Consider the following 18,294-nt stretch of genomic DNA (forward strand, 5'->3'; position numbering starts at 1 on the left):
TTGACATGACTACCGACCACGAACCAGGCTCCACCGTTTCCCCCGCCACTGCCGGCCACAACTGGCTCGCCAAGCACCGCGACGCAACCGCGTTCGCCCAGGCCTCCATGGCATTCGCCCTCGAAACACAGGAACGACATGCCAACCGGGGACGCCAGGCAGCGGAAGCTTTCAAAGTCGGCGACCGAGTCTACCTGCGTCTGCGCAACGTGCGCACCATCCGCCCCTCGAAGACACTCGACTGGCTTGCCTTGCCGTACCGAGTTATCCAAATCGTTGGCACACACGCCGTAAAACTCGACACGCCCACCGGTATTCACCCTGTCTTCCATGTCAGCCTTGTCCGCCGTGCCCGTGATGACCCTCTGCCCTCCCAAGTCCTGTTACACCATGAACCACCGGCGATCGCACCCGAAGAAGCCTCTGAAGACCTAGTCGCCGGTGAACACTTGGTGGATGAGATCCTGCAACACAAGACCGCCAACAACCGTCACCAAGTACTCGTCCAGTGGACTGGATGGGCAGAGCCAACGTGGGAACCCTTGTCACACGTCCGAGACACAGCAGCCCTTGAGAAATACGAGCAGACCCACGAGTGCCCCTGGAAGTTGCCAGTAGTCCCCCGGAGGAGAGGGAGGAGGAGGCGATTGTAACGATCTATGGATCGAGGTAGGCTCAGGCTCCGCCCTCACCGCCGTTTACACCGCCGTCCACACCGCCTTGCACACCGCCGTTACTCACCGCCTGCCAAACCCGTTTGCACACCGCCGTTGTCAAGGGTACGCGTCATACCTCTACCGCGCGTATATAGATAGTGTTGTTTCCGCCCGTTTTCTTGTACATTAGTCTTTTCTCTTTATCTGTTTCTTAATTTATTTCTGCTGTTCTAAAAGCGTTCTCCTTTAGACCGTAAAGCCTTACAGGACAGCTCCAGTGCTGTAGCCTGAAGAGTCAGCTTCGACAGTTGTTGGCAGAGAGTGGTCGAAGAGGCGCAAGACGGGCGAAGCACAGAAGAGATCTTTGAGTGACGAGAAGGCAGCTTGGCATTCTGGAGACCAGACGAAGGGAACTAGGTGACCAGTCAGTGAAGTGAGAGGGACGGCTACTTCGGCAAAGTTCTTGATGAACGGGCGGTAAAAATTGGCAAATCCTAGGAAGCCACGGAGCTCTTTCTTGGAACTGGGTACGGGTGTTACGGGTCGTGGACCCGATGTTGGATCATCTTTGGGCTGATCCATGTTGACCCACTTTTTGTGTGATTTGAAGTTGGGTCCACTTTCGGGTTAGGGTTTGTGGACCCACTTTTAGTCGACCAGGGTGCGACCCACTTTTTGTGTCAAGTGGGTCGGGACACACTTTTGTGTACAGGGATGATGCCCCACTTTTCTTGGACAGGGGTCATAGGGCCGATTGCCCCGATGGGGCCCACACAACTGGATTCTTGAACGCCTATAAAGCATGGCCAGTTCCCCCATCTTTAGTTTAGATTTTCTTCTTCCTTTTCTTTCTTTTCTTCCCTATGTTAAAGATAATAAACAGCATTTGGTCATAACTATGAGATTTTCTCATAATTAGTGAAACCCGTCACAACGGGCCAGTCTTTCACTGCTTGCACCTTGGCAGGATCCATTGTTGCTTTTCCAGGCTTGATGATGTAGCCCAGGTACTTGACTTCTTGTACACCGAACTCGCACTTGTCGATGTCAACCGTCAGTCCGGCCTTCACGAGCTTGGCTAGGACGTGGTTAACTTGTTCCTTGTGCTCGTCGAGGGAGCCATCGGTGTACACTAGGATGTCATCAACGTAAGCAGAACAAAACAGGTCGAGGTACTCTTGCAATACGAAATTCAGGAAGCGTTGGAATTGGGCAGGAGCATTGGACAAACCAAACGGCATCACGTTCCATTCAAAGGAGCCCAGGCGCGTACGGAAAGCGGTCTTCCATTCGTGGCCTGGCTCGATACGGATATTATGGAACGCTGCAACGACGTCAAGCTTAGTGAACCACTTTGAACGGCTGATTTGGCGTAGTGTTTCCTTGAAGTTGGGTAACGGGTATCTATCCTTCTTCATCAGCTTGTTCAACAGACGGTAGTCCACGCAGAATCTAAGTCCACCGCCAGGTTTCTTGACGAACAGGATGGGGGCAGCAGCAGTGGAACTACTCATTCGAATGAACTTCTTGTTCAGTAGGTTCAGTAACGTTTGGCGCAGTACTATCAACTCATCGTGGGAAAGGCTGTACAGTGGTCCCCAGGGAGCTTCCGAGTCAGGGACAGTTAGATGAATCTCGTGGTTCATCCCGGGACGCAGCGGCGGGAGGCGGCGCGTGTAGAGTGCTTCTGGGTCAAAAGCAACAACATTCTGTGGGTCTATCCAACTGGGAACCTTTTCCTTCCAGTCATCTGTAACAGGCTCGTTCTCTCGGGCCAACTTTTCCAATGCTTTGTTGATATCCTGTATGCTCGCAGCAAAGACCTTCAAGTCCTGGTGCAAGATCTTGCTGACACGTGCAGCTTTCAATTCCGTAGGGGTGTCTAAGTTCCGAATGGTCGAAACAGAGCGAGGGACGGAGAAGTGGGGGAGCACCAAACGGTGCCGGTTGCAGTCTATTAGGGCGTTGTGGTGGCTCAGCCACGGGTATCCAATAAGAAGTTCGTCATCATAAATGTCGGGTACGACAAGGGCAAGGACTTCTTCCCGGAGGCCGCCGAGATCCAGCTCGAAGCGGGCAGCCTGAGTGGCCATGTGACGGGTTGTCTAAGTACGGAGAAAACTCATAGTTAGGTCCAATGCTGTTTATTATCTTTAACATAGGGAAGAAAAGAAAGAAAAGGAAGAAGAAAATCTAAACTAAAGATGGGGGAACTGGCTCTGCTTTATAGGCATTCAGGAATCCAGTTGTGTGGGCCCCACCAGGGCAACCAGCCCTATGACCCCTGTACAATAAAAGTGGGGCATCATCCCTGTACACAAAAGTGTGTCCCGACCCACTTGACACAAAAAGTGGGTCGCACCCTGGTCGACTAAAAGTGGGTCCACAAACCCTAACCCGAAAGTGGACCCAACTTCAAATCACACAAAAAGTGGGTCAACATGGATCAGCCCAAAGATGATCCAACATCGGGTCCACGACCCGTAACATTACCCCCCTCCTCTCATCCGTGTGCGGGGGCCTGTCATAGCGCCAGTCTGTGGCTCTCCAACGTCATCCTCATCTCCAAACTCGGCTTCGAAAGTCTCCAGTGCTTCCGTCTCCTCAAAGTCGGCTCGCGGTCTCCAGTCTGGCTCTGCATACCCTGCCCATTTGACAAGTACCTCTCTGCGGTAGCCTCTTCCTACGCGTCTCCGGCGGCTTCTCAAGATTCGCTCGACCAAGTATTCAGGCTCTCCATATTCGTTCTCTTCGAGCGCGGGGGGTTGCGTGTCGTCGGTCTTTTGGGAGGGGAGTGGATTCCCGGCTGCTCTCTTGATCAGGTCGACATGGAACTTCGGGTAGATATTCGTAGGCACATCAAGCTCGACAACGTGGGGAGATACGACTTTCGTCACTCGGTATTTGGCGTTGACCCACGACATTTTCTTGGAAATCTGGGGTGTCGAAATGTTCTTTAGCTTGAGCCACACTAGGTCGCCTACTTCGAAACGTTCTTGGCTGCTGCGTGACTTGTTGGCCTGATTCTCCATTTCTTGCTGTCGTGACGCCATGGCGGCTTGTGCCAACTCCCAGCCTTCACGGAATCTCTCAATGAATCTCTCGGCGTCTTGCTGTTCCAGTGTCTTCGGCGACTCTTCCGGTTGGACTTGCTCGATCGTGTCCACATGGTAGCCGTGGGTGAGGAAAAACGGGCTCACCCCCATGGACGTATTGCGGTTGTTGATGGCTAACATTGCGGCAGGCAACAGTTCCGGCCAGTCGTACTGGGAATAGGTAACGAACGCTCTCATGTACGCCAACACTTCCTGGTTCATCCGTTCCGTGGCTCCGTCTGTCTGGGGATGGAATCCCGTGGATAGTCTTCTCTCGATGCTGGTTAAACGACATAGGCTGCTCCAAAATTCGCTCGTCCAGTTGGTTCCTCTGTCTGACGTGAGGGCGTGTGGGAAGCCGTGATACTTCCAGTGACATTGCAAGAATCTCTCGGCGCAATGTGTCGCGGTCATTGTTGTCATCGCTTCAAGGGTCACAGCTCCTGTCAATCTGTCGACAATCACCATCAGGTATCTCGGGTCGCCGGGCTTCCGTGCCGGCAGTTCAGTCATGAAATCGATTCCCAGCTCTGAATGTGGTCTTTCCGGTATCGGCAGTGGTCGCAGTAGTCCTTTCTTCCGTTCTCGCCAAACTTTGGATCTTCCGCACACGTCGCAGTTCGCACAGAAGCGACGTACATCTCTCGAAATACCGGGCCAGAAGAAGTCGCGTGATAGAATGGCAAGCGTGCCGTCTCGTCCCGGGTGGCCAGTAACGTGTGAATCATGTGTACTCTGAATCAACGCTGTCCGTAGGGGCTCCCAGTCTGGTATAAAAAGCTTCTGTCGATATACAAGGGCGCCTCGGTTGTCGAATTCACATTCGGCTATGGATATAGCCACCTTCTTGGTCAGTGTCGGGGGAAAACTTCTCTCTGCGGTCGCTAGAGCCTTGTACATTTCGTGGAAATCGCTGTCCTTCGTCTTTGCTTCGTCCCACAGGCGCTGTAAATCTTGCTGCGAAAATATCTGGTCTCCGTGGGGGACAATGTCGGTTCTCTGAACGATCTCCGCCGGGGACAGAGCTACTGTCGTTGCTTCGGGAAGCCAGTGATCCTTGACTAGCTTCATGATTCGAGATTTGAGTCGCTCATCATCCTCGCCCTGGGGGGTGTCCTGCTCTCGTCGACTCAACGCATCGGGCTTTCCGTTCTTGACTCCTGCTCGAAACTCCAGTTGGAAATCATACTCTGAAAGTGTCTGTGACCACCGAACCTGTCTCTCCGATAGCTTGCGCGTTGTCATGAAATATTGAAGATTCCTGTGGTCGGTAAGAATCTTAAACGGGGCTCCAAGACTCTTTAGTTCGCCTCTCCATTCTTCAAGACACTTTATGACAGCCAACAACTCTTTATCATGGATCTCGTAGTTGACTTCGGCGGGGCTCAGCTTCTTTGAGAAAAATGCAACGGGGCGGAGGCTTCCAGTCTCGTCGACCTGCGACAGCGTACCTCCCAGTGCCCATCCTGAGCAGTCGCACTCTACTATTGTAGGCCGTTCTTCATCCCACATTGCTAGCACGGGGGCTCTCATGAAGTCGTTCTTCAGCTTCTCAAAGGCTTGATCTTCTGTCTTGCTCCACTTCCACGGCTCTTCTTTCTTCGTAAGTCGAACTAGCGGCGCTGCAACTTCGCTGAATAACGGGATAAATTGGCGGTAAAAATTCGCAAAGCCAAGAAAACTGCGGACGCTTTTCACATTCGTCGGAGGCTGCCACTCGCGGATTGCAGCCACTTTAGCGGGATCAACTTTTATCCCCTCTCCGGCCTGGATGATAAAGCCCAGGTACTTCGTCTCGGTCACTGCAAACTCGCACTTGTTCAGGTCTAAACGTAGACCAGCATCGCCCAATCTCTCCAACACAAGGTTCACTTTTCTCATGTGGTCCTTGTGACTTCCGTCGGTGTAAATTAGTACATCGTCAAGGTACGCGGAACAAAAGTCGTCCAAATAGTCGCGGAGCGTGCTGTTGATGTATCGTTGAAACGTGGCGGGTGCTCCGGATAGTCCAAAGGGCGTAACTAGCCACTCGTATAGGCCGAACCTGGTCCGGAAAGCGGTTTTCCATTCGTCGCCTTCTGTGATTCGTATCTTGTGAAACGCGGCGCGGACATCGACCTTGGTAAAATAGCGTGCCTTGGCTAGCGCTCTCAGAGTTTCACTGATTAGCGGCAGCGGGTAACGATCTTTCTCGGTTATGTCGTTCAGTGCTCGATAGTCCACGCAGAATCGCAGACCGCCTCCGGGTTTCCGAACAAACAGGACAGGGGCGCCTCCGGGGGAGCTGCTAGCGCGAATCCATCCCTTGTCTAAGTGGTCTGCGAGCGTCTTGCGCAGAACCAATAATTCATCTCTCGACATGTTGTACAGGGGGCCCCATGGGACCTCTTTGTCTCGTCCTTGTTCGTCTTTCTTCATCTTTATAGCGTGGTCGATGCCTGGTCGGTTGGGCGGTAAATCTCCTTCGCCATCGTCTAGGAAAATCGGTGCTAAATGCTTGAGTTCCTGCGGGAGTCTCTCGGAAATCTGTTCTCTTGTGAGGCGGGCTTTCACTTCGAGGGCCTTGTTGATGTCTTGAATGGAGGCCGAAAACACTTGTAGCTTCTGTTTGCTCTTCCTTCCTCGTCGAATCTCTGCGGCAAAAACTGCTGCCATCACCATGCTTGCTTTGGGGGCGCCAGCGTGCGCTTCACGCCAGCCTTTCTCTCGGACAATAAGTCGGTCTCCTTGATCCTTGAAGGTAATCATTCGCTCTTTCGCGGAGTACACGACGTCGTTCTTCTCCATCCAGGGCTTTCCCAGGATCATGTCGTAGGCTAAATTCGGTATCACGTAACCGTAGACTCTCTCTTTGCGACCGTCGATATCAATGTCGCACACTGCAATTTCTGAAATCCATCTCTTCTTCGTGTCGTTTTCTGCAAGTAGTAGCTCTCTTCTCTTCACGGGGATACGCTGGAGACCCCGTCGCTTGACTAAACCTTCGTCAAATGCTGATGTTACCAAGCATCCAGTGTCGAGCAGTGCGTCACAATAAAAGAAGTTGTTGACGAAAGTCTCGATCAAAAACGGTGTGGAATGCATGTGGTTGACTGCATCAGCATGGACGATGTTGGTGCCGGTTCTCTTCTTGCGTCTTCTCTTCTTTAAACTCAGGGGCCGAAATTCGTCTGGGTCTACTCTTGTGTCCGCATCGTGTGGAACACTCTCGATAATCTCGTCCATCGGCTCTGAAACTTCTGGAATCGTTGTATGGTTCACTCTCGCTGGTCGACGACTCGGGGCAAACTTCGGGCAGTCAAGAGACCGGTGGCCCGTGGCAAGGCAACGGAAACAGGCGTTGCCAGACTTTGCTTTCTCTTTTTCATCTGCAGATCTCCAAGGTGCACGGGGTTTGACGGGACGGGTGCGTTGGCATTCATTGCTCGGGAGCGGCGTGTGGAAGGCGTTGACACTCATTGTCACGTGTTCTTCATCATTGTCGGGGTGCGGTTGCTGGTCCACGACGCTCGGGGTTACAACTTTGGCGGACATTGTTTCTGCTTTCCTCTGGCTGTACCACGTCAAAGTCTTCGACGGGTCCTTGGAACTATATCCTGATAGCGCTTCCACTCGTCCCGCTACTCTCTTTACTTTCTCAACCCATCTTGGGTAGTCGTCGTTGGGGAGGTTTTTGACTGTGAGGTATACCTGAAGTGTCGAGTTTATGGCGGAGTTCAGGTGTAAAATCTTAACGCGGTCGGGCCAGTCCAAACCTCCACATAAGCCAACTTGGTTGTCATGAATAGCCATTCTTGCCATTGCCATTGCATAGGTGTTAAGGTGTGATTACGCTAAGCTGGATCTTCACAGAAAGGGACACAGAGGGACAAAGATCTCGAATTGAAGAACAAAACTAAACTCTCTAAATGGTGTAGAAACAATGCGACTATTTATCCTGTTGGAAAGGGAGGCAACCGACGATCGGCGGCGACGACAACTAGTTCCTCTAGGAAGTGCCGTTAGTCTTGGTTCTTATTACGGATAGGGCCCAAGGAAACCATTAGGGTTCTAGAAAGCCAACGACTCAGGACAATGATAGGTTCCAGAGGTGGACAGTCAGGCCTGCGCGGATATACGGCCGGGAGGAGAGGATAGAACTCTCTAGGTCGTATGGTCGGTTTGAGGTAAAGAGGCACACTCAACTAATTGATCTTATAACACACGGAAGGGAATAAACAATCACAGGAACACTGAGGTAACGAAGACGACAGAAGGTACTGATGCAATGAAGGCTATCAAGAAACAAGTGATAATTAAAGATATAGTACTAAAGAAGAAGGTACTATCGAAGAAGTGATACTATAAACTAGTATACAAAGAAGAATGGCAAAAGGGGTGTATGTGATTGTTAAGCTTGGGGAGCAAGAGTTAACCTGATCACACAGGGCAGAAGGCAACGCTATTTAAGGCGTTGCAGATTCTGACAACAGAGATCTTCCCAAGCTAGAACCAAATCACAGATAACCGAAAGTGGGGACATACGTAACTCAACGTTACCAGACGCTACTATCAAACCGGATGTTAGTTCACGAGATAAACCAACACGGCAGCAGCAGAACTGAAAATCCCTCAAGACACCCAGGCAACGATATGTCGCGTTACAGCGATATCGGCCTAACAGGTGTGGGCCCCACGCTCAAACGCTGTTGACACAAAAGGAACGAGAATAGCAGTCAACTCAGAATAAGCTGCATCAACTGCAGAGTACCGAGTTACCTAATAGCGATGATCTATAGTGTGCAAGCCGGCCACACCCGAGTAGATAAACCGGAGTGACACCTCAAGGTTACACAGACCACCAAGTGGTATAACCGTATCATCATACGTCCTTGGAACATTAGCGTGACACAACGGAAGCGGGGTAAGGTGCCAGGCATAACCCTATGCAATGGCAATGGCAAGAATGGCTATTCATGACAGTATGCTCCTTTTAAATGACTGATTTCCACAGCAGTACTAAGATCGCCACATCCTAGACTAGAATCAAGTCGGAGAATTCGCAAAAGGAAGCCGGGCATCTAGGGACACGGAAGTCCACCGGGCTTTGCAGAATCGGAACAGAAGGAATAAGCCAACCATACGGGTCTAGACACAGCATGACTCCGCAGGCAAGAATTGTAGATCTCGATGCACCAACAACATCGTGACGTATAGGGGATCAACGGAATCCCTAGCATGAAAGCTTGTACATCTGATCAACATAAAACAAGGCCTTGAAGTGCAACGACAACTTCGTAAGGGCCTCGTGTCCACAGACAAGAGGAAGGTAAAAAAGAATGGGAATAACGAAAGGCAACCTCATCAACCGAGGGGCAGCACCAAGGATCTTAAGTGGGAATAAGTTGAGAACGCAGCTCAGTACCCGCAAAGGCAAAGGTTTTTCAACCTTGTTGTCCTCCCTAGTTATGGCATTGGTCATAGAAGTAAGAGCCAGGCCTGTAGGTTATAACAAACAACAATCGCTCAGTTCCATAGCCCATAAATCTGTTGCCTGCAAGATGCAGAAGGTCCCCTGAGAACTACCAAGTTCTGGTAACAAGTGTACACCAGAGTGGCTACTCAGTTGGCACAATCATCAATCGCCGCGACATAATCGCCTCCACAATAGCTAAGAACCCCCTGGGACATGGTTCGATGGATGTAAACGAACACGATTCCGGTTGTGGGAGAATAGACTAACATGTGTAATGGGGACTCATCATCGATCGGGTAATTGGTATATGACAACAGACAGCATGGAAACAAAGACGTGCAGGATCCGTAAAGAGTATTGGTGAAAGGGGAAAACAAGAAATTGGTAATGTCAGCTTGTCAAACTTGGCAGTATTTCAGCACAAGATACAAGACTGGCCTGCACCACCATAGGCAGGACTTCGAAGAGGGACATCGTGTTTCTTTTAACGAGAAGAAAAACAACAAGATATTGTCCAAAAGAGAGAGGCAGAGAGTAGGCCCAAGTGAAGACACAAAGAGGTCGCAGAAAGGAGACATAGAGTAGTCGCAAGTAGACGTAACAGAGTCGAAGAAAGTAACAGGCAAGAGAGCTGTCCAAAGTAGAGGACACAGAACATGTCACAAGAAGTAGACGTATAGTGGTCGTAAGTAGACACAACAACAGCCGAAAGAAAATAGTCCGAACAGTGGCCTAACGCATTAGACACAACTGTGGCACGAAGACTAGACATAACTGTCAAGAAGTGGGACAGAAGCGAGCTGTTAACAAAGCGAGTAGACAGCAACTGTCAATACCCAGACAGACACGGGCTGTCAGCAAAGCGAGTAGATATAAACTATCAATACCCGGACAGACACGAGCTGTCGGCAATTATAACCCAGCAGGGGTCAAACGCAAGCACCATAGTGGTCAAAGAAGAGACACAAAAAAAGCAGTCGCCGATGGACACACGGTGTCACAAGGAAGAGGCATTAAGAGGTGTCAACCCAAAGAACAGACACGAGCTGTTCGTAGAACCAACGAGCTCAGCAAAGAACAGACACTAGCTGCTGATATCATATAAATAGACCCAACAGGAGTCAAAACAATTAGGCAAGACAAAGGCCAAGAAATACAGACACAGAGGTCTAAAAACAGACATAAACTGTCCAAGAAATCCCACAAGAACTCAATAACATGCTTTGGCACAATGGCAGGTGTGTGAGTAAACTCAACAACAACACTTTATACACTCAGGTACCATGTTGTAACTCAAAGTAATCTGGGAGTTGGCAACATCATTGCTGCAAGCCAAAAGGTGCATAGCTGGTAGACATGGCTTTCTGGAAACCCCCGTTCAGATGTGGCAAGTTGTAACGACTGGTTGATGCGGGACCAAATGAACAGCTTATAAAATAAGGTAGTTGACCGCCCGTAAATCAACAGAAGATCGTACACTGCCTGGTTCCCGAGGACAAAGAATCGGAGAAGCCAACACTGAAGAAGTAGGGGCAATGAAGCCACGTGTGAGCATGCCATCCAGGTTTTGCTTGACAAGTTGCAAATTTAGATGTGCATCATCAGACGGAAGAGTATTGATATGTTCGGCAGTCGAGACAAGATTAACAGCATGACCTGCGTCTTGACAAGAGGTGGTTGAAGGTACACCATCCCGCAAGAACACCGGACGCAAATCATAATAACTGTCCGAACTGCATTCGGGATATCGCTTGTGCACTTGTTCTAGCCGTAGGTCATCCTGATCAACAGGATCGAGAACCTGCTCAGCGGTAGTGCGGTGAGCCCGCCGGTTCTCATTGCTTGCAGTGGAACGCAAAGCTTGAGACGACATTAGCCTAGAGGAACAAAGTGCTTCAACGAAATTAAAGGAGCTGGGACAGAGACAGTGCCATCAACTGACTGTCCACAGAAGAAGAGAAGTAGATTGAGAAATGGAATCAACTAAGAACCAGAAAGAGCCGAGTTATGACTAGCGGACGAAGAAGGTTGTGTAACAACAGCAGCGCTAGTATGATCATAGGAAGACGGGATATCGGCCGTAGTCGAGAGCCGGAACGAAAAGAAGAATAAGGTGTGCTAAAGAATAACAAAGAGTTGGAAGAATGTGTGAGTCTTTAAATGAAGCTTAACAAAATATTACGGATAGGGCCCAAGGAAACCATTAGGGTTCTAGAAAGCCAACGACTCAGGACAATGATAGGTTCCAGAGGTGGACAGTCAGGCCTGCGCGGATATACGGCCGGGAGGAGAGGATAGAACTCTCTAGGTCGTATGGTCGGTTTGAGGTAAAGAGGCACACTCAACTAATTGATCTTATAACACACGGAAGGGAATAAACAATCACAGGAACACTGAGGTAACGAAGACGACAGAAGGTACTGATGCAATGAAGGCTATCAAGAAACAAGTGATAATTAAAGATATAGTACTAAAGAAGAAGGTACTATCGAAGAAGTGATACTATAAACTAGTATACAAAGAAGAATGGCAAAAGGGGTGTATGTGATTGTTAAGCTTGGGGAGCAAGAGTTAACCTGATCACACAGGGCAGAAGGCAACGCTATTTAAGGCGTTGCAGATTCTGACAACAGAGATCTTCCCAAGCTAGAACCAAATCACAGATAACCGAAAGTGGGGACATACGTAACTCAACGTTACCAGACGCTACTATCAAACCGGATGTTAGTTCACGAGATAAACCAACACGGCAGCAGCAGAACTGAAAATCCCTCAAGACACCCAGGCAACGATATGTCGCGTTACAGCGATATCGGCCTAACAGGTGTGGGCCCCACGCTCAAACGCTGTTGACACAAAAGGAACGAGAATAGCAGTCAACTCAGAATAAGCTGCATCAACTGCAGAGTACCGAGTTACCTAATAGCGATGATCTATAGTGTGCAAGCCGGCCACACCCGAGTAGATAAACCGGAGTGACACCTCAAGGTTACACAGACCACCAAGTGGTATAACCGTATCATCATACGTCCTTGGAACATTAGCGTGACACAACGGAAGCGGGGTAAGGTGCCAGGCATAACCCTATGCAATGGCAATGGCAAGAATGGCTATTCATGACAGTTCTGGTCTGGCATTAGTTTTGCCGTACCAGCGCCGGACTAGTCCTTCGAGGATACGCCGTTAGTGTTGGTGTCGGGCTTCCGTCGGTCCTTAAGGGTGCAACCCCAACATCAGCCTCTCTTCCTCCTTTTGCGCGTCGTTTTGGTTCCTTTTTGGCTGAGCCATAGTTTGTAGGCGTCGGTATCGACCAGAAGGTCGACTGGTTCCCAGCCAGGTCTGACGTAGCCTTTCCATTTGACTTTGACTTGCTTGACACCGTTAGAAGTGCGTTCGCCTAGGATCTTTTCGACCTCCCAGTATTCTTCACCATTGATGACTTCCATAGGTGCTGGTCGATCGTCGTGAGTCTTTTGGGAAGGGAAAGCGTCGTTGGCAGCTGAGCGAAGGCGATCGGCATGGTAGACGTCGTGAGCAGTTGTACCCGGTACTTCAAGACGATAAGTGTGAGGGGTAACTTGTTCCAACACTTTGCAGTATTGGTATTTTGCTCTAAGTTTCCTGCCGAGGCCTGAGCCTTGTTGTTCAGGGCGTAGGGTGAGCCAAACGTATGAGCCTGTAGGAAAATCTGGTGCAGGACGTCGGTGTTCATTCTCGCGTTGCTCCATCTCCGCTCGTGACAGAGAAAGGTTGGCGTGGGCCCATTTCTGGGCGTCTCTCAGGCGTTGGATGACCCTCTCAGCCTGTCCGAGTGGACCGTTATTGTCGGGTTCGACAGGCAATGGTGGTGCGGCGAAGACTCGTGGGTGGTAGCCGTGAGACAAGAAGAAAGGTGAAACATTAGTGGCAGAAGATGGGGTGGCATTGATGCTGAACTCGACCATGGGCAGTAGATTGAGCCAGGCGGGGCCTTCAGCGCTGAGTTTGGCAAGTTTGACTTTGATCTCAGCGTTCATCCTCTCTGCAGCTCCATTGGTAGCCGGATGGTAAGCTGTTGTGGTTAGCCTTTCGATCTCTAGGCGTTTGCAGAGGTGTCGCCAAGCTGCGTTGACAAATTCGCGGTCAGACAAAATAGATTTTGGCATGCCGTGGTGTCGGTAAAAGTGGTGGAAGAACATATCTGCAACAGATTCCATGTCGAGGGCGTCGGCGGGAATAAGGATGACGCCCTTGGATAGACGGTCTATAACAGTTAGGACGTGGGTGTAGGTGATGCCGCCTTTCTGTGCTGGTTCCAAAGGTCCGATAAAGTCGATGGCAATCTCGGCCCAAGGCTGGTCGGGAATTGGCAAGGCTTTGAGGGTGGTGTCCTTGTTGTCGCGACGAATGTTAGAACTACCACAAATTTGACAGTTGCGGCAGAAACGGCGGATATCTTCGACGTAGCGGGGCCAGAAAAACTCTCTAGACAGCTCGACTTGCATGACGTTCTTTCCGGGGTGCAGCATCATGGGCGAGTCATGAATGTTCTGTAGGATGGCGGTTCTCAATGGCTCGTTAGTAGGTACCCATAGTTTATTCCGAAATCGAATAGCGGATTTGGCGTCCAAAGAGCAGTCGGAAATGTTGACTCTCAACTTGTGTCTGATTGTTTCGGGCCACTGTGACAGTCCATCTGTCAACGCTTTATGGATAATGGCGTATTCATCATCGGCAGCACAGGCATCAGACCAGAGTTCCCGTAAGGCAGGCGGAAGTTCGGGGGTAGAAGGGGCTTCTGGCGTGTTGGTGGTTTGTGTCGAGAAAACTTTCAGGCCGTTACCGTCGTGGTGCAAGATAGTGGCTAGTCGGTCGTTGTAGCGCGCGTCATTCGTGTTGTCTGGGGTGTCGCGGCGAGAGAGAGCATCTGGGAGAGGGGAGAGTTTACCAGGACGGTGGACGATGGTGCAGTTGTATTCGCTCAAGGTCAGGTACCATCTAGCTTGGCGTTCGGACAAGTGCTGCAACTTGGTAAAATGCAGCAAGTTTTTATGATCTGAGACGATGGTAAACGTCTCCTTCAGGCCCTTGAGTTCGCCACGCCATTCCTTCAGGGCACAGACAACAGCCAACAGCTCTTTGTCGTGGATCGGGTAGTTGCATTCGGCGGCAGTCATTTTGCGGCTGAAATAAGCACAAGGCCTAGTTGATCTATCGGGCTGCGTCTGTAGAAGCGCTGCACCGAGACAGTAGCCAGACGCGTCTGTCTCAACAACAGTTGGCAGATCTGGATTGTGCGTGCAGAGGACAGGGGTCGAGGTGAATGCTTCTTTTAGAGCCTGGAAGGACTCTTCTTCCTTTTCGCCCCACTGGAAGGCCTGGTCTTTCTTTGTCAACTGTAGCAAGGGAGTCGCTAGAGTAGTGAAATTTCTGACAAAGGTGCGGTAGAAATTGCATAGACCGAGGAAGGCTCGAACGTCCCTGACCTTCTTGGGCGTTGGCCAGTCCGACACTGCAGAGACTTTGGTTGGGTCGGTTGAAATCTTGCCGGGCTCAAGGATGTATCCCAGGTACTTCACTTTCGATACCGCGAACTCACATTTATCAATGTCGATTGTCAGTTGGCCCTCCAGAACCTTTGCTAAAGCCAAGTTGACCTTCTCGTAGTGGTCCTCTAACGTGCCGTCGGTATAAATCAAGATGTCATCGACGTAGGCAGAGCACCACACATCCAAGTATGGGCGTAGCAGACTGTTCACAAAACTTTGGAACTCTGCAGGCGCGTTGGCCAGACCAAAAGGCATGACGTTCCACTCAAAAAGGCCTTGTCGCGTTCGAAAAGCGGTCTTCCACTCATCTCCCTCGGCGATTCTGATGTTATGAAACGCGGAAACAACGTCGAGTTTCGTAAACCACTTAGCTTTGGAAGCATTAGCTAGGGTCTCGCTGATGTTTGGGAGTGGGTACCGATTCTTTTTCATAGTCGCGTTTAGTGCACGATAATCTACACAGAAGCGGAGGCCGCCACCAGGCTTTTTCACGAATAGGATGGGAGCAGCAGCAGTGGACTGGCTGTGGCGAATGTAGCCTTTTTCCAGCAATGAAAGAAGCGTCTGGCGAAGAACCACGAGTTCTTCTCTGGTCATGCTATAAAGGGGGCCCCATGGAGCTTCTTCGTCGGGCACGGTCAACTCGATCCTATGATCCTGGCCAGGCCGGCGGGGAGGCATCTTTTTAGCAAATTGTGCGTCTGGATCAAACACCTTGACCTTGTCGTGCTCGATCCAAGCTGGGATCTTCTTTTTCCACTCTCTGGGGTTGGCTGGTACTCTATCTTTCTCCAAACGGGCCAAGGCTTTATTGATATCTTCGATTGAAGCTGCAAAAACCCGCAGCTTATCTCTCTTGGCGGCGCGGAAGAAGGTGCTCGCTCTGTTTATTCGTACCATGGTAGAGCGGAAGGTATGGTTTGTCGTCGCCTTTCCTCGAGCGACAATGCCGGATTTAAATCTAACTGTGTCGGCTTCACAGTCTATCCTTGCCCCTTGTTTCTTGAGCCATGGGTATCCGATCAGGATGTCTTCGGCTAATTTTGGTACTACCCACGCCACATGTTTTTCTATGTGGCCCGATATGTCAATTTTAAACACGGCTAGTCGGTCAACCGTGACGGTACTCTTTGAATTAAATGGTACCAGCGTTCTGGGACGCGAACTGAAAAGCGTATCAAGTTTCCATTTCTTTACAAGGTCACTGCTGATCATAGAGGGGGAAGCGCTACCGGTGTCAATCAATGCAATCACGGGACAAGTGTTGTTGATCACTGCATCTAATTGAATTGATGTGTTGGTAATAGATCTATTCAACTCTTCCCATTCCTTCACAGCAGCCTTGTCGTCTTTGAAAACCTGCTTGGGCCTCTGACCACGACTTGGGGCAGAGGCGATCAGTTTCCCGAGTCCTCCTCGGCGGTCTCGTAATATTCTTCGCCCTCTTCTTCGAGTACAGGAGGAGGGAGGTTCGTGGCTGCGCGAACACTCTGTTGTACCGGGGGGCGGGCACGCTCGAATGGGCAGTTAGGGGACATGTGGCCACCAGCGCCACAACGGAGGCACAGTCCTCTGGCTCTTCGTGACTGGAGTTCTTCCTTGGAGACCCACTTGGCACGACGGGGGGCACTGTTATGGGTGGGCGCCCAGTCCATGGCATCAGGGGAGTGTTGTGCCGGGACATTGCGGAACTGGGACGTCCGGGCAGGGTTCCTCGGAGGGTGGGCATGCCGACACTCGTCGAGTTTTTGCCAGGCATTAAGCACCTGTTGTGCGTATTGTTCGTAGGTTGGGGGGTCTGGGAAACCAGCCAGGGCAGACATCACTTGCCCGGGGAGGGTGCGCCTCAGATTCATTATGCGCTCTTCGTGGCTCAGTCTATAGCAGCCAGCGATCTGCATCAACCGACTGACCCGAGCCAAATGTTCCGGAGCAGAGGCACCTCGGCATTTGAGGGTGTGCAGCTCCAAGAGTGCACGACGGGAAGCTGAGGTGTCCTCGAAGCAGCTGTCCAAGAATTCCAGGAACTTATCCACGTTCTCCAACGATGGATCGCGGCTCATGCGGGCAATGTAGGTCTGTGCCTGGAGCAAGGCATTGTCGGCTAACAGACCGTAACAGTGCAGAATGAACCCTCCTGCGCCGTTGAAGTGACTGTGGTCGTAGCGGTACTTCATCTCCACGTATGACCGGTACGTTGGGTAGAGATCAGGCCGCGTATGGTCATAACGGACCGGGCGGAGGTCGGAGGAGGTGTTTCGCACAACCACTGGGGTCGCGGGGGCGGAGTTGGGGAGTCCCTGCATTTCGTTATTGTGAGCCATTGTTGCTTCGTGGAAAACCTCTGGCTCACCGGGGACTTCTGGTAGTATGCTGTCTTCTCGGAAGCTGTGGTGGAAGGAAGAATCGTCGTCAGAGGGTGCAAAATAGTTTGGGGCCATAGGGTTTGGCCGCTGTGGATATTCAAATGGCAAAGTAAAAGAAAAGTAAAAATATATCTCGATCCCTCGTCGGGTCGGCGGTAAAGTAAAAAAAAAGGAAAGATAAGAGTGACTTAAGGAAAAATAAAAAAAAAAAAAAAAAAAGGAAAAGGGAAAGGGGGGTTTGAGAATTCGAGATGATGTTAAGGTGTGATTACGCTAAGCTGGATCTTCACAGAAAGGGACACAGAGGGACAAAGATCTCGAATTGAAGAACAAAACTAAACTCTCTAAATGGTGTAGAAACAATGCGACTATTTATCCTGTTGGAAAGGGAGGCAACCGACGATCGGCGGCGACGACAACTAGTTCCTCTAGGAAGTGCCGTTAGTCTTGGTTCTGGTCTGGCATTAGTTTTGCCGTACCAGCGCCGGACTAGTCCTTCGAGGATACGCCGTTAGTGTTGGTGTCGGGCTTCCGTCGGTCCTTAAGGGTGCAACCCCAACAATAGGGTTATGCCTGGCACCTTACCCCGCTTCCATTTGTCACGCTAATGTTCCAAGGACGTATGATGATACGGTTATACCACTTGGTGGTCTGTGTAACCTTGAGGTGTCACTCCGGTTTATCTACTCGGGTGTGGCCGGCTTGCACACTTTAGATCATCGCTATTAGGTAACTCGATACTCTGCAGTTGATGCAGCTTATTCTGAGTTGACTGCTATTCTCGTTCCTTTTGTGTCAACAGCGTTTGAGCGTGGGGTCCACACCTGTTAGGCCGATATCGCTGTAACGCGACATATCGTTGCCTGGGTGTCTTGAGGGATTTTCAGTTCTGCTGCTGCCGTGTTGGTTTATCTCGTGAACTAACATCCGGTTCGATAGTAGCGTCTGGTAACGTTGAGTTACGTATGTCCCCACTTTCGGTTATCTGTGATTTGGTTCTAGCTTGGGAAGATCTTTGTTGTCAGAATCTACAACGCCTTAAATAGCGTTGCCTTCTACCCTGTATGATCAGGTTAGCTCTTGCTCCCCAAGCTTAACAATCACATACACCCCTTTTGCCATTCTTGTTTGTATACTAGTATTACGGATAGGGCCCGAAGAAAGGATTAGGGTTCCGGGTACAGCCAACGACTC

The 18,294-nt window shown here is 50.5% G+C and overlaps 6 protein-coding genes across 6 annotated transcripts; 1 reads left to right on the forward strand and 5 right to left on the reverse strand.

Moving 5' to 3' along the window:
* Positions 1-5: 5 nt before the first annotated feature.
* BROUX77_006214 (uncharacterized protein) lies at positions 6-653 on the forward strand (the record flags this gene model as incomplete). Its single annotated transcript, XM_073751174.1, has 1 exon — positions 6-653. The coding sequence occupies one exon, from the start codon at positions 6-8 to the stop codon at positions 651-653; it is 648 nt and encodes a 215-aa protein (XP_073603283.1).
* A 264-nt stretch (positions 654-917) lies between these two features.
* Positions 918-1,238, reverse strand: BROUX77_006215 (uncharacterized protein; the record flags this gene model as incomplete). Its single annotated transcript, XM_073751175.1, has 1 exon — positions 918-1,238. One exon carries the CDS (start codon positions 1,236-1,238, stop codon positions 918-920), a length of 321 nt encoding a protein of 106 aa, XP_073603284.1.
* A 314-nt stretch (positions 1,239-1,552) lies between these two features.
* BROUX77_006216 (uncharacterized protein) lies at positions 1,553-2,749 on the reverse strand (the record flags this gene model as incomplete). Its single annotated transcript, XM_073751177.1, has 1 exon — positions 1,553-2,749. One exon carries the CDS (start codon positions 2,747-2,749, stop codon positions 1,553-1,555), a length of 1,197 nt encoding a protein of 398 aa, XP_073603285.1.
* A 396-nt stretch (positions 2,750-3,145) lies between these two features.
* Positions 3,146-7,285, reverse strand: BROUX77_006217 (uncharacterized protein; the record flags this gene model as incomplete). Its single annotated transcript, XM_073751178.1, has 1 exon — positions 3,146-7,285. One exon carries the CDS (start codon positions 7,283-7,285, stop codon positions 3,146-3,148), a length of 4,140 nt encoding a protein of 1,379 aa, XP_073603286.1.
* A 5,154-nt stretch (positions 7,286-12,439) lies between these two features.
* Positions 12,440-15,634, reverse strand: BROUX77_006218 (uncharacterized protein; the record flags this gene model as incomplete). Its single annotated transcript, XM_073751179.1, has 1 exon — positions 12,440-15,634. One exon carries the CDS (start codon positions 15,632-15,634, stop codon positions 12,440-12,442), a length of 3,195 nt encoding a protein of 1,064 aa, XP_073603287.1.
* Positions 15,635-16,131: 497 nt separating this feature from the next.
* BROUX77_006219 (uncharacterized protein) lies at positions 16,132-17,175 on the reverse strand (the record flags this gene model as incomplete). The annotated part of the gene is made up of 1 exon (XM_073751180.1): positions 16,132-17,175. The coding sequence occupies one exon, from the start codon at positions 17,173-17,175 to the stop codon at positions 16,132-16,134; it is 1,044 nt and encodes a 347-aa protein (XP_073603288.1).
* Positions 17,176-18,294: the final 1,119 nt, after the last annotated feature.

This window comes from Berkeleyomyces rouxiae, assembly GCF_048999995.1.
Source record: "Berkeleyomyces rouxiae strain 22BRR77 chromosome Unknown BrBRR77_ptg000008l, whole genome shotgun sequence".
NCBI lineage: Eukaryota > Fungi > Ascomycota > Sordariomycetes > Microascales > Ceratocystidaceae > Berkeleyomyces > Berkeleyomyces rouxiae.